Genomic DNA, 16385 nt, shown 5'->3' on the forward strand with positions numbered 1-16385 from the left:
AGTATTTTACAAATAAAATTTAGAGATCAATGGAACAGCATCAAAAGACCATATATAAACCTATACATGTATTTTTTGCCAAACTGTAGAGAAAATTCAATGGGGTGGGGGTGAGGGTGAGCACTGACTTTTCCAAAAAAGTCATACAATGCAAAAGAACAGAGATGTACTTGTAATTATATCAAAACAAAAATTAACTCAAAATAAGCCACATATATAAAAATCCATAAAATTTTTACTAATGCTAGAACTATAAAGATAGTTAAAGAAAATATAAAAGTAAATAAATACTCATGGCTAGACAAGATGACACATAGCTATAAGCCCAGCACTGTGAAGGCAAAACCAGAAGGCTGACCACACTCTGCGGTCACCTGGACTTCCCGGTGATTTCTAAGGTAGCCTGAGCTTCCTTATAGACACTCACAAGAAGAACATCATGACGGGTGGATCGGGGTCCAGGGGGTCTGCTCAAACTATTGCACTAACCAAGGACAATACATGCAGTAAACATTGAACCCCTACTCTGATCTAACCAATGGACAGGACATTCTCCACAGTTGTGTGGAGAGGAGGACTGACTCTTACATGAATTCTGGTGCTCCATATTTGACCACCTCCCCTTAGTGAGGAGGCCTGACGGCACTCAAAGAAAGAATAAGCAAGCTACCAGGATGAGACTTGATAACCTATGAGCATATAGTGGAGGAGGAGGTCCCCCTTGGTCTTAGACCTAGGGGAGGGGAATAGGATGAAAGCAGGAGGGAGGGAGGAACAGGAGGATACAAGTGATGGGATAACAATTTAATTGTAATCTGAATAAATTAATTAAATAATAAAAAAGAAAAAACCTAAGTGAATGACTAAATAAGATATTCATTACTGTAGATAAATCCAGTTTCTTAGATATGATGCTAAATATACAATAAAGAAAAGAAAGATCAACTAGATTAACTGAATTAAAAACTATAAAATTCCATTGCATCTAAGACCATTATTTAAAAAGTGAAAAAATAAGCAAAAGCAAAAAAACAAAAAGCAGATTTTTAAAAACAACTAAAAAGATAACTCAAAGAATGGGAGAAAATACTTGTAAATCATGAATCAGGGAAGAGACTTGTTTCCTGAATATACCAGGAATTATCACAACTCAGCAATAAGACTCTATGTCACTCGTTTTTTTTTTTAAACAAATAACTAAATATTCATTTTCTTTTTCTTGATCTGATAGCATTCTGAGTTAATTGTCTTGTACCAATTGTACCTAGGATCCATTACTAGCTACACCCCAGGCATCCAGCAGGAAGTTTGACCTTCATCCAGACTTCATCCAAAGATATACAAGTGGCCAACATCCACATAAAAACGTCCTGAATATTACTAACTATCTGAGAGATGACCACTTGACATCCCCACAAATATCTACAGCTAAAAAATGACAGACAGTAACAAACACTAGAGAGGCTACAGTGGTTGAGAAAGTTGCAGTTCTTTGAAACACTGGGCAAATTATGATACAACCTCATGACTTCATTCTGAGATTCTTTCTCACACATAAAAATGAAAGCATGCATTTGTATAGACACTTGTACATAACTGCTCATATTACAGAAGCATGACGCATTAATAATAGCTAAAAAGAAAGCTGAAGCAACCTCAATGGCAGGTCACATAAACAAAAGGAGATTTATCCAGGTGAAACACTTTTTGATAATAAAAAGCAATGAAATGCTGTGCATACTACATTAATATGAGTGAGAAAAACCACATATTTTACATGGACAGTTATCTCAGTTTCGTTTATGTTGCTGTGATAAAATATTCTGACAAAGAAAACAGCTCATGGGAGAAAGCGCTTTACTCTGGTTTTCAATTCCAGGTTAGAGTAAATCATTGTGGGGACGTCAAGCCAAGAACTGTATGTTCATAATCAAGAGCAGAGAGAAATGAACATGTACGTGTGTGTATGTGTGTGTGTGTGTGTGTGTGTGTGTGTGTGTGTGTGTGTTGCATACATGTGCTCAGCTGAATTTCTCTACTGTTACACAGTTCAGGACACCCTACATTGGGTATGGTAGAGCTCTTCATAGGCTGGATCTTCCAACATGAATTAGTTTAATTAAGGTAGACAGGCCCGTAGACCAATCCCAAATAAATGATCTTGTATTGAGACTATTCCAAGGTTATTCTTGACTGTGTCAAGTTCGCAACTGAAAGTAAACAATGTTGATATATATGTGTGTGTGTGTGTATGTATATATGTATATATATCATATATAGAGAGACATATGTATATCTATATAGACATATATAAGTAGGACCTATAGCATATATTATAAATACTGTATGATTTACTGTATGGGATATGTTTAGGATAAGCAAAACATGAAGGCAGAAAAATCAATAGTGCTTACCAGAGGCTGGAGATGGTGATGGATAGAAATTGTATCTCTTTAGGGGTGACGACAATACTAAGAAATTTGATAGTGGTAACCAGGAAATGACTGTGGACATACTGAAATTGGACCCTTTATAAGGTCTACAGCAAGTGAACCATAACTTAAGGTATTACTTAAAATAAAAGGAGCATAAGCTTATTTGTTAATCCTTTCAAGCTGCAAAAGAAAATAAGACGATCTTTTCTTTTTTTTTATCCACTTATCAAGAGTAAAATCCTACTCTGTCACTTTGGGTGCAGGAATGAGCTAGTGTCAGTGATGTGATGAATGAGCCACATTTTCTCTGTTAAAATTTCTCGCCAAGGGCCCAGGGGTCCCGCTCAAACTAAGGCACTAGCCAAGGACAATACAGGTGGTAAACTTTAAACCCCTACCCAGATCTAGCCAATGGTCAGAACATTCTCCACAGTTGAGTGGAGAGTGGGATATGACTTTCTCATGTACTCTGGTGCCTCACATTTGACCATGTCCCCTGGAGGGGGAGACCTGGTGGCACTCAGAGGAAGGACAGCAGGTTACCAAGAAGAGACTTGATACCCTATGAGCATATACAGGGAGAGATAATCCCCCTCAGGAACAGTTATAGGGGAGGGGAATAATGGGAAAATGGGAGGGAGGGAAGAATGGGAGGATACAAGGGATGGGACAACCATTGAGATGTAACAAGAATAAATTAATTAAAAAAAAAACCAAAAAAAAAAAAATTTCTCGCCAAAGATTTCCCAGGTAGCCTTTGTAAAACGTACCTTTCCTTCTTCACATAAAAGCAATCCTTTAGTAGTGAATTCAGAAGTCCCCTGCTACATGGTAAGTTTCCTGATCCTCAGTCACCAGCATCTCCTTCCTCCCCATTGAATGTTGATCAATAATTGTATTGATTGATTCCCTTACCGCTAGGAAATGTAAGCCTTTCCTACAAGAGTTACACTGGGGCAGGGGCGATGGCTTTGTTGGTAGAGCGCTTGCTGCAGAAGTATGAGACTCTGGATTTGGGTCCCAGCATCTGTGCATGGTGGCAGAGGTTTGTGGCTCCAGTGCTGGGGGACGAGGCAGTGTGATGTCACTGGCCAGCCAGAGTAGTATTAACGATGACTCAGGTTTTAGGGAGAAGAAAAACACTACATGCATTAACACTCAGGTATGTGGTTATATCCTAGACACAAGTTATCCTGACCCAAAACAGTCCTTTCACAAAAAAAAATCACTTACATTTAGCTACAAATTAAGCCAGCTGTCTTCTGTTTGTTACCTGTAAACTTGTGGGTTGGCATTCATCTCAACTTATGAATTAGTTAATTTTTAAGCCAACATTTATTGAGCACCTACATTACAGTAAGCAATAAGTAGACCCTGACAATTAAGCAGTGAAAGGATTACATACTCTCTTTCTTTCACATTCTTTCTTTTGGGGTGTCTTTCTGCAGTGATACAAACGTGATGCATATCAAATCCTACATTAGTGACAGATTTTGTGAGAGATGATATGGCCAAATACAGATTGCAAAAGCGGGATGGCCAGGCTCAGCCTCTATAAGGAGTTGACATTAGAGCAATGACTTGAGAAAATATGAGTACACACTCACGCTCACTCAGAGAGGATGTTTTGTTTTGTTTGGGGGGGATTTGTTACTGATGGTATTTATGACACCTGATCTCACTTTGTAGCCTAATCTGGCCTTGAACTCCCTTCAATCCTCCTGCCTCAGCCTCACAAGTACTGAGATCATAAAAATGTGTGTCATGACTTCTAGCTTTCTCAGCCCTTGTAGAGCCTCTTTTTAAAAAACAAAAACAAAAAAACAAACAAGCAAAAACCAGGAAAATGCCCCTGAATATTTTCTGAGGCAAGAGAACCTGGCCATGGTAGAGGAACAACAAAAGCCCCTGGTTAAGCATTTGAGAGAGAGAGAGAGAGAGAGAGAGAGAGAGAGAGAGAGAGAGAGAGAGAGAGAGAGAGACAGAGACGCAGACACAGAGAGACAGAGAGACAGAGAGACAGAGACAGAGACCAGCAATCTCAGATGACAAGATCACATCTGGCACTTGAGATTATCATGACTTTGGTGCTGGTTTTGAAGATAGTGGAGACAGCTGCAAAGTTCAGATTGGTGGATGATCTGTAATCTGGGTTTTAAAGTAATTTTCTGGGCGTTATTCTAAAAAAACAACTGCAACAGCACAGGGGTACAAAAATCAACTAGAAAACTGGTTTCCATGTCTAATATTTGACCTTCTCATATCACACACACACACACACACACACACACACACACACACACACACGGGCGCGCGCGTGCGCGCGCACACACACACGCCAGTTGTTGCCATCACGGAAGATGAGGTTTTTTTTTCCCTAAGGTCAGCTTCTCTGGGGCATAATGAATGCTAGGAAGCAAAGAAGTGGAAGAAAAGCTGAAATAAACCAAACAACCTTTCCAGGAACTTGGATCCAGTTAAAATACCCCATCATCAGGATGTAAAATGTTGATACTCATAAGAATAATAAATAAGAATAAAGCCCAAAACAAAAAATAAAGGAACGCCAAGGAAGCTTCATTTCTCACTGGACTGCATATCCCTGTTGCTAGTAGAAGCAATGACCATATTCTACACAAAAATGCTGAATGCTGGCACCCCTGTCCTCCCTGTTGAATGTCTTTGGAGAATACTTTATCACCTTGGTTCCCTGGGGCAGTCGGGGAACCATACGGAGTTAATGATGGTCCTGTGCCTTGTAAGACTTTGCATCTTCTGAAAGCCGAAGCCTCCTGGGCCAGAGGTAGAAGTTTAAATGCACACCAGCATGCTGAGAGCAGCCAGGAGAGCCCACCGAAGCCTGAAAGTTGAATTCATTATTCCAGTCTCACTGTTATTTCTTTGTGTAACACAGACATTTTCTTTGCTCTGTAATCCTCTGCAATGAAAAGGACTTAAAATCTCTCCAGGGTTTCTCCGTGGCTGTAGTCTAACATATGTCATTCAGGAAACATGACCCCGCGTCTTAGGTGTTCTCTCATCGTGTACTAAATGGGCTAAACAATGCAGAACAAGTCAGACAGGAGGTTCAATAGCTCAAAATGCAATGCAAAGGGTGGAAAGAGAGAGTCCATTTGATTAATGTGAGCACTGTGAACTTCAGCTGAAAGAAAACCCCGAAATGTGCTGACATATCACCAGGCATGGAAGAGAAAACACAGAGTGAGGGACAAAATGAATACTGTTTAAAGGGGGTTTTCTGCAGTTTTGGATACTCAAATTCTTTGCTTCTCTGAGGTAAACTGCATGCAGTGCTACACACCCCACGGGAAGCTCTCAGGCTGCTCTGGCTGCACGTCAATTTCCTCATCTGATTTCTAAAGGAGGCTACTTGCGATGGTCCTCTGCAATCTTGTGTGTCGACTGCTAAGTCATTCCTACTCACACTGGAAAGATCTCTACTCTGCAATGGAAAGTGGCATGCCATCAGAAAGAAAAATGAACGGACAAAGAGCTCAGTAGAAACTCTGGCAGCGAGCACAGGGAAACGCACGGAGATGAGCTAAGTTGCTGAGCGGTGGGCTGACAGTGTACCGGTTCAGGATGCTGCACGTGAGCGACTTGCCTCCTCCCAGGCGACACTCGTGGATATGGTAGGTGTTGCTGTAGCCGCAAACCTGATCTGACACTTCACAGGCAGAACTGGGAGGTGGCTTCCTGCTTAAACACTAGTGACGAGAAATTTCAAATAAGCAGACGCTTAGGGGGAAATGTGGGCTCTGTAAAACTGTACAAGGTTTTGAGCATAGTGAAAGTTTTTACTTTTTTTCATATAGTAAAAGTTCTTTATTTTCTGATTTTTTTTTTAATTTTAGGAATAAAGAATGAGTTGGATGGAGTTTTTCCATAATAATAAGTAATGTGCCTTTCGAGTCAGAGTGATTTGTGAATATTAATTTTTCTTGACTTGAAGTTTAAAATAACGCTTCATTTAAAAACATTTCACATATTAAACTCTTACAAAAAGAAATGGAAGGTAATAAGCAGTTATTACAAAACTGTAAATACTTTTAAAACCATGTCTAAATACATATTTTATGTGGTTCATGGGTTATGTTTATAATCTTGTACTTTTTGTTTATTTATTTTGGCAATACCGGGCATGGAACCTAGGGAACTCTACTATTGTGCTACAGCCGAGCTCTAACCATGTACCCCTGAACTGTAAAAGAGACTTAAATTAGTTTGCACTGCTTACAACATATCTGTTGCCTATGAACTGCAACTCCATTTTGTGGGCTAATGGCTTGAAGAACTATGGAATTACAGGTGGATGGAGAGACAAACAATAGCACAGATCAGAACCAGGCAGAGACTTGTTGGTTTGTCATGCGCTGATTAGTGCCATTGGACAATTCCAGACCCATGTATTCAAAAGAAATTTGTGCATACATTTTAAACGAGTATTACATACAGTGGTTCTAGAGGACAGACAGGATGGTCACCATAATGACTGACACAGGAGTCCCTGGCTTAGGACTCCTTGCTACATTCATTTTCAGCAATGTTTATGAGTGAATAAGGAAACCATGATCATCTGATTCTTCATTTTGAGCATAATTAGTCTTCAAACATTGAACCATACTTTTTTTTCCTGATAACATTTTTTTTCTAGAATGTAGGAAGCATGCAAGGAAAAGGAACTTAGAGTTCTTATTATTCCCTCATAAATGTTGAGTCTCAAAGAGAAATTTGATTATTTAGATCAAAAAAGGAATTATTTTCCTCCCATTTTACTATAGACGTGTCTGACCATGCTCTTTAATGAGATATAAAAGTGCTTAGCGCGGTATCTGGTTCAAAGAACTCAACATATGCTAGCAATGGATGCACGTCCATCTCCTTTAGTTCCCAATCTCCTTTTTGCCAGTTTAAGGCGGTCATGTGCTTCCCCAAACAGAACACCAATGCTCTGCAAAGAAATGGAAAGGAGGCAGAACACACTTGTTTAACTGCTGAACGGGTTTGTTCCTCAGAACCGTGGCTATGTGGACAATGTAACTGTAACTTCTAGAAGGTGGACTGTTTTTAAAGAAGAGAAATGTTAAATTAACCTTCTTTGATCACAGATCCTCTTTGGGGATGAAATGCCTGTGGGAGCTCAGTGGGCAGCTGAGGAGCAGTGTAGAGAGTGCGATACTGTTCCAATGAGACAGGACTGCCTAAGCGAACTTGATCCACACCGCAGGAAAACTCAGCTTCTTGTTTGCCAAATGTATGAGTGTGGATGGGTGAGGACTTCAGTTTCCTTGACTGTAAGTGAACTTTCAGGGGCTTGCTTTAAAGTGCCGTGAAGATTGGGAGCCAATGACAATACCATTGCTGGTCCCGGCACTAATGAAGCATCCCAAACACAAGCTCATATTAGAAGCAAAATTAAAAAATAATTTGGGTATGATGTGTCTGACTGTGGCATTTAAATGAGATACAGAAGTACTTAGTGTAGAATTTGGTCCAAATAACTCAAAATATACTTTCGTCTTTTTCATATTATCTGTGAGTTGGTTAACCAATTATTGAAAATTCCTGTCTTTTTAGTTGTAATGTACTATACAATTCAAAATTTTTAAAGTTTCACTTATTCCTCAAGATGCCTGCTTGACTCATCTTTCCAATATATGTTTGTCCAGCACTTATTATTATTCAGCCACTGCACTGGGTTTTCAGAAATATTAGCTGTATAACTATCAGATAGGATAAACATAAATAAGTAAATGAACTACTGTAAATTGGGATGTTACAACAGCAAAACATATTATGCATGCTTTGCCCTGGGTACACAGATAAACTTGAGTCCAATATGGTCTTAAAAGAAGTGACTCGTTACTAGACTATTGATGAATAATTAAGCCATGGATAAAAGGAAAATAAAAAACAGACCTTCATGACAGCAGAGATGGATTCAGTTTGGTGGTGGAGGGGCTACTGCTGTCCCCAATCACAAACAGTGAAGTGATGGCTTGAAACAACACTGAAATGGCAGACCAAGCAGGCTGAGCCTCACAACAGTTACCACTCTGCTCTGAGAGCCCTGATGAGCCCACAAGTATCTCTAAGCAGCAAAGGATGCCACTGCTCAATGAGACACCAGCCTGGAGGCGGGGGCTGCTTAGGGTGGTTTCCATGGAAGCCAGGGGGTACTTCCAAAGAAATAGAGTTGTGTTCTATTTTAACAGGGCAAAATTTAGACAAGTGCTGCTAAGCCCACAAGAGTCAGTTTGCCTTTCTCTGTGATCTTTGAGGTGTAGCAATGGGAAATGGGATTGCAATTAAACTGCTGAATTATAAGTGAGAAAATATTTTTAAATTTTGACAGTGGAAGGCTTAGAAACCTGCGTAAGAAACTTTATAAACCCTCTACACTTAGTCACTGATCTCTTTTTATACAACCCCTTAAGAGTTAAGAGTGAATTTACTCCAGTTGAACCCATGTGACTTACATAGCTTATAAAGTTAATTTGCCTATTTTTTTCTATTGAACTACAACTAATATCAAATTCAGGTGACAAATAAAACTGTACTTTCCTTTTTTCAGTTATGCCCATCTTAGTAAATTCTATGTAAATAATCACTCTAATACTCTACAAGAACTAGACTTTGAAGGGATCTTGGATGAAATCGTTCAGTAACAGGGGTGCTGTACACTGTAAAGTGCACCCCATTCACTTATTTCCCAGTCATCTACTTAGGTCTATGTTACTCCTTAAACGTGGGTCGCACCTACACTTAGTGCATCCCATAGGTCAGATGATGAGATTAATTGAGTGCCATCCACATGAAGATCTAAGACACAAATTTGTTAACTTTACCAGAAATGAGTAAAATATGTATTCTCTGAACTAAGAGAAAAATCCGTAGAGTCTGGCAAAATGTATTAACCACTGCTCAACTCCAAGCAGAAGCTAATGGTCGAACAGTGCAGAAACCAATCCTAACAACCATTAGTTTATAATTCTGTGTATGGTTCTGTTGTGAAACTCAGCTTTTCTGTAGCTCAGAAATAACCCTTTGCTCTAACCACCTCCACACCAGGAGAGGAAAAAAACAAAAAACAAAAACAAAAACCTGCCTGAAACTAAGATCCTGTGACAAAGAGAAAAGCCAGTAAACTCTGAATATTCATATAATCTCAATGCCCTATCTTTTGCTGATAGGCCCTGGTAGGTACAGACAGAAGAAAAATTCATTTCAATAAACAGTTGATATATATTTATACAGCCAAGACGATTGCTGCTGTAGATAGAATCCTCCTCCTGAGACTTTAGCCACACACAAAAGAAGCAGAAAGATGCGTCTGCAACCCTGCTTCTGAGAGAAATGAAAATGCACATGACTCTTAAAGAACTACAGTTGTTTTCTTTCTCTGCTATTTAACGGAATTTCCCACAACCTGCTTAGGCAGAGTGTGCTCTTATGCCAATCATTTATCATTCATCACATGCTCACTGTGCTCTGCCTGGAGCCGAGTGTGAAGAGGGGTTGGGGGCTGTAAGAAACACAGATGCACTTGTGTTGACTTGGGGACAGAAAAAACGGACCCTATGAGATCATTTCCCTGAAGTGTCATGCAAAAGAGTTTTTTCCTCAGCAGACAAAAGAGTAAGAAGGAATTGCGTTCTTATTCCATCTAAAAGATACCTAAGACTTCTAAGCTGGTCAAAACAGACTCTCAGGCTACGGGTGCAGTAGAAGATCTAAAATGATCCTCAGAGTTGATTACAAGAAGGGATGCTAGCTTTCTCCTAAGACCTTTCTCCCTGTCAGAGATTCGGTTTCCTTTTTATTGCACAGTTGGATCAATAAGTCAGTCAAAGTTCCCCAAGCCAACTGCAACAAAGACCCTAAGACTTGGAGGTCAACTGGGAAAGCATTAGCAAAACTAGGAGTGATTTTGAGAACTCTGTCTATAATACCACAGGCTTGGCAGATGTACTGAGTTAAGTTTTTTAACCTGAGTACTGGTTAAAGGTTGTAGTAGGTCCATCCACTTTGTGACCACTCCCGCCTGACATGCAGCTTCACAAAGTAAGTACTGTTAGGCTAATCATGGTCGACCTGAGGCAGGAAACCTCATTTTTAGGATGGCCCTGGAATTTAATGTCCTCAGGCTCGTTAGAAACATTTCACCTAGGTTCCTCAACTAATCCAACTTATATCATAGATGAAATTAATCATTTTAAAAAGATATTCAAGCCATAAAATGAATCAATATATCATTTTATATGTACTTGTGTCAACAACTAAACATGAATTTTCGAATTACCATGCCTGTCCCATCAGTTTTTAGTAAAGAAATACTAAAATATTTTATGCAAGTTAGCTCAACTTCAAGCAAAATATTATTTAAATTCATGAATGACTCAGTGTAGGTGGTATATAAAAAAGTATCCTAATTACAGCTACCTTCACAATTTCCCTTCTCTTTTGTTAGAAAGTGCATTCGCTCACTGACTGATATTATTAAGCTTGTTTCTCTGCTGTGCTTGATGTGGTCAATGGCCCCATTGATAGAACACTTAATAAAGACATATCCTTGCCACATTCCCGTCCAGCAGGTCCTTCCTTATACTCTAGTGGGTGAAAATCACATGAGGCCATGAAAGAACTGTGCATGACGTTCCTTGAAGCCCCATAAAGTTAGCTCAGGCTTCACCACAGACAAGTTTACATCTGTACCCCATGTCTCTGGGGGCTGAGTGTGAGGGAGGCCCTCTATATAGACACAGAAAAGGGCATGACTGACTCTAACTGAGACAAAGCCTACAATACGGCTCCTACATTTTATTTATGTATGCTCCCACACCTCCCTTATTACTCAGTGTAGTGAAATGGAATGTGATCTCCATGAGAGAGAGAATTTTTTTCAGTCTTGTTAATTGGCACTTGGATATAGATATGTAGGTATAGATGATGTAGACAGATGTATCTACATGTATCTATATGTATCTCTATATATATATATGCTTATACTAACACAGCATATAGCAAGTATAGCACTTAGCAAATACTTAAACTAGTGTGTGTGTGTGTGTGTGTGTGTGTGTGTGTGTGTGTGTGTGTGTGTGTGATCATTGTACAACTTGAAACATACTCATATCCAGACATTTCAGTGATTTTGTACAGATGACACACAACGAGCCTTGTTCTTTGGTCTCTTACTCCTGGAATACTGGGCCTGAAGAGTGGCTCATTTCCAAACTAAGATGTTGCCACCTTCTGTAAGCCAACAGCAGCAAAGTTTCCAAGCACTGAAACATCTGGCTGGCTCTGAGCAGTATTGTAAGCTACAGTTAAAACATGGCAACCCAGAGCTGTGTCTGTCGTGCATGTAGTAAATATTCAGGTGCTGTGACATTTTAGGAACTTCAGCTCAAGGCCGGTGTTTCATTGATTTCCAAGCAATCAATCAAAGGCTTTTGCGATGCCCTGCAGTCTTTAAAAAGTGGGTGTTATAATGGCTCCTGAGGTAGATGAAGCTTCGTAGTGGTCCACATGAGCATCCATAGGAAGCACCTTTAAGGGAAAACCCAGTGATATTTCAGACAATCCTCAAAAACTGCTTTCTAAGATAGGACACATCTTAGAGTGGGAATTATAACCCACATACTCCAATCTTTTGTCACCATGGCAATTTTTTAACAAGGGCATTAAGAGCATGGTGTGTATGTGTGTGTGTGTGTATGTGTGTGTGTGTGTGTGTGTCTGTGTATACATATGTATATGTCTTATATATTAGTTAGAAAAAGGTCAAGGGTAGGGGGAATACTGTGAAATCACCCTTTGGTGATTTTTCATTTCTCTCCTTATAAATAAATTGTAAATAAATGAAAATATGTCATATTGTTTAAAAACATAAAATATCTACCTTTGCCAGAGTAGAGTACCTTCTGTCCACTGACCTGTTGTTCCTCAGGAGAAAATACTCAGTGGGTGCTCCTATCTTCATATTACAGATGGAGCTTTGATGAAGTTAGTTTTCCTGGAACACATACTGAGCAAAATCTGAATGAAAATTCACTTCTGCATGACTCTAAAATGCTTGCTCTTTTGGTATGCGTGAAATGCAATTTGCCAAATTACTGATTTCTTGATAATGATTTTAACTTTTAAGTTATCGTTTATAAGCACATAAATATTTAAATTTTAGTTAATGAGTATATTTACATTCTTTTGTGACCTTTATAAGCAGAAAACATTTATTACTCAGTTTGTTGATGACTAATGATCTTATCTGAAAATATTTTGATTGCCTACTACAGCAGTCAGCAAGTTTTTAAATGATATTTTTACTATGGGCAAAGAGGAACTATATAAGATAAACAGAAATCAGAGTAAATAAGTGAGAGATATGGCTCTTCTCGTCAACTTTGGAATCTTATGTGTTCAACATCCATCTGATGGACATCAATCATCTATCAGTGAGGATCTACCTTCACTTTTTATTGCTATCTTCTTTAAAGCCAGTGATTTGTTAGTATTCATCAGTCTTGTCATGGAAACTCAACCAGCAAGTCATTTATGTAAAAAAAAAAATCATATGGAAAATGGATAACTGCAGACTAGAGAAAAAGCAGTACAGACTTAGAAATAGCCTTAGTTACCAGTAGACCATTTGTAGTGCACAAGATGACTAATAGTAATAGTACAACAAAATGAAGGGGGAAATCATATGCTATGTGGAAAAGACCCAGGAGTATGGCTTAGAAAGAGAAGACTGCCCATTGACAAAAGAAGTACTCTACATTATCTGACCATTGCATCCAAATGTGTTATAAGGGGGAAAAGGTATACTCCAATGTTTACTTAACAGGTATGAGTTATCCTATTTGAATCTACAATGTCTGGGGTGGTACAGCTGTCAATCAATGTGCGCTAAATGAATGACTCAATAAATAATACAAGACATCCAGCTCATTTGGATTAGTCTAGCTGTCAACAAAAGACTAATTGGCTCAATGTGCAGTCTGGGTAGACTCCCACATCTAGCTGCATTGCATTGATGGCTTGACAAGGTACACAACGCACTTCTTACCAGGACAGAGGACCTTTACAGTGTGTGCTCTCTGTTTTCAACTACAACCTCTACCAGGGAAAAACACCTGACTCCCACCCTACCCCAAGCTGAGGAAGTCTGAGCTCATTATCCTCACCAGAGCTTCTTTGACTCTTCTCTATCTCTGAACCTCACAATGGAAAATTTTGGCATAAAAAATGTGGACTTTGAATCCATTTATTTAAGCCAAATTCTAGAACTTGTAGTATCTCTTATCATGGCTCTTGAAGCCAACAAATACCTATTTCCTCAGTGGAAACAATACCCAGACCCTAGGGCCTATGGCCAGTGTGTTCCCCACACCAACCCATCTCAGTTTCACGAAAAGGTAGTTAAAAACTTTTTCAGTGAGATAGAACAAGTAAAATCAGAAATGATGATGTCTATGGATCCATTGAGCATGTTTCAACAACCACAGGCCATATTGTGCCTAGTGAGACAAAGAAAACATAACCTGCAGGTGTTAACTCTACAGAATGCAGTCAAGTAGGCGGGGAGCAGATATGACCAAATACAGTCTGTGTTCTGGTCAGCATCAGCCATAATAGAGGCTTTTATTAACAGGAAGTAGCGGGTTGAGAAAAGGGAAAGACAGAAGATACGTGCAAGCATGAAACAGTGTGACAAACTGAGAGACTCGAAAGGTAATTTCATGATGAATACTGACTCACACAAGGAAGGGAAACATAGAAAATTAATCAAGCTGCATATAATGTAAGGTCTGTTGTGACATGCTAGGAAACAGACTCCCCCCCCCCCCCCCCAACACACACACAAAAGCGTTGAGAAGTCACTGAGATCTTGGGCAGGAAGCCCTGTGTCTAGATTGGTGATTTACAAGGATGACCAAATAGACTAAGCTTAACACAGGAGAGACACTAACAAGGCTACAGACATAGTTCTTAGTGGTGACATAAATAAAGCTGACCTGGAGCCAGAAAGAGGAACCAGCTCAAGAAAATCCCAAGAGGAAGAGCCCTCGCAGCTCAGTAAACTTGCATTTAGACTCCTTTCCAGTATTAGCAAGCTTTAGCAGGCCATTGGCTCTGACTTGGTTTTCCACAGCTGTGAAATGGCCCTAATTTGATTGGGTTTTTGTTTTGTTTGCTACTGATAGTGGTGATGAGCTACAGAAAGTAAGAATGATTCTCATGTTACTAGGTGAGAGACAGAGACAGAGACAGACACACAGGTTTGTGAACATACACACACACACACACACACACACACACACACAGAGAGAGAGAGAGAGAGAGAGAGAGAGAGAGCGCATTAGCACAATTGCTGAAACAGTAATACACAATTTTACACATCTGAAAACAGAAATGATCACATTTAGAGCACCTGACATTTGTGTGTTCTTTCATCCCATTGCATTGTGTACATGCAGTCATACAAGGGTACGCACTAACAGGAGACGGACTCGGTACACAGGCATATCTGTCAGGTCTCCATGCCCGTCTGAATACTGTTACGCTAAAAGCATAAATGAAGAATTGTTAGGAAGCTCAGCTGTATCAGTTGTCTCTTTCACAGCCAAATTCATGGAAAAGGGTTTAAAACAGAATTTATTTGTTTAAATCCAAATAATAAAGAACATTTTAGGTCCCGGCCATGGGTAAACATGACCCATTTGGCAAGATATTTGTCATTTTCCATTCCACGTAACCCAAACTCTCAGTGTTGACCCTTAAGCATATGCTCTCTTATTTGTTCCACAGTAAATAGCTCAGTCTTTATTCAATGGCCTTTCCTATTTCACAGTCTGTTATTAGGTCTGCTTTTATGTCATATGTGATAACAGGTGATAAAAAAAAGCATAGGAGCTGATGCTTTGAGGATAGTAGGTTGTTGCTGGAAAGCATTGCCTGCCATCCTCAGCCAGTTTGACTTTCTAGACTAAGGTCTTGGATCTGGTTGGTTTGGTTACAGAACCCAGAGACTGACATTGATGTCTTCTGCCTTTGTGAGCATATACTTGTCTCCATTCCGTGTTATATGCACATTGCCGTTAACATCTGCCAACCAGCTTTCCAGGTATTAGGGCAAGCAAGCAAGGCTGCCGTGGGCTCTGAACCCACCTCCCCAATGAGAACATTCTATGCCTAGCCAGCATAAGAAACTTTAAAAATAAACAGACTACTTACCTTGAGGATTTTTATTAGTTAGATTGACTGAACGATTTAGATATCTTTGGTAGCTTAAGGTGCTTTCTTTTAAAAATAGAGAAAAAAAGAGTAGAGAGCCCGCTTTAAAAACTGTATCACTAAGTGTTGTGTTTTCAGCTTCCGGTATGTTATTATATGATCAAATATGAAAGATCATTGCTAAAATGAGAGCTTTAAAAATCAGTAAATCATACGTTATGCTCATCAACAACAAAAATCACTTGGCTCTCTTTAATTCCTTTTAGTTCTTATTTTGAATGGTTTGGGAAAAAATGTTAATTCACCAAATACCAGTTTCATTTTAGCCAGTTACCACAGGACATTCGATGCCACTGACTCCTTAAAGGAAAGGCAGGCTGTACTACATATGTCACTAGTGTTCTGGTTATGTGACATGTGGAAATTTCTTGGACATTGTCTTTTATTTGAGTTTTTGAGAAAGGTGATGCCTGAATTTTAAAATACAAACTTTTTAAATAATGTGATAAATGAAACATTAAAGAAAATGGTTCCCATATTTCAGTTCAATATTTTAGCAAGCATTCTCCTGTTTAATTCAGTTTTAATTGCATTATTAATTGTCATGAAGAAAATATTCCTAGGGAAAAAGCCAAACCAGTGTTTTAATTGCAGCTTTTACTGCTTTGCATGATAAAATGCCTTTGATTG

General features: G+C 39.2%; 1 protein-coding gene across 2 annotated transcripts in view; it reads left to right on the forward strand.

Moving 5' to 3' along the window:
* Pde4b (phosphodiesterase 4B) overlaps positions 1–16385 on the forward strand; it is a 433831-nt gene that overhangs the window by 235725 nt on the left and 181721 nt on the right. Inside the window, exon 1 of one of the 2 annotated variants that reach the window (XM_051171542.1) lies at positions 5755–6088. The exons of the other annotated variant lie outside the window; for it this stretch is intronic. Within the exon in view, the coding sequence (XP_051027499.1) occupies positions 6039–6088 (50 nt within the window). The 5' untranslated portion in view covers positions 5755–6038. Of the gene's footprint in view, positions 1–5754; positions 6089–16385 lie in introns of those variants that run through there. 2 annotated transcript variants of the gene reach the window in all.

This window comes from Acomys russatus, chromosome 29 (assembly GCF_903995435.1).
Source record: "Acomys russatus chromosome 29, mAcoRus1.1, whole genome shotgun sequence".
Lineage (NCBI taxonomy): Eukaryota > Metazoa > Chordata > Mammalia > Rodentia > Muridae > Acomys > Acomys russatus.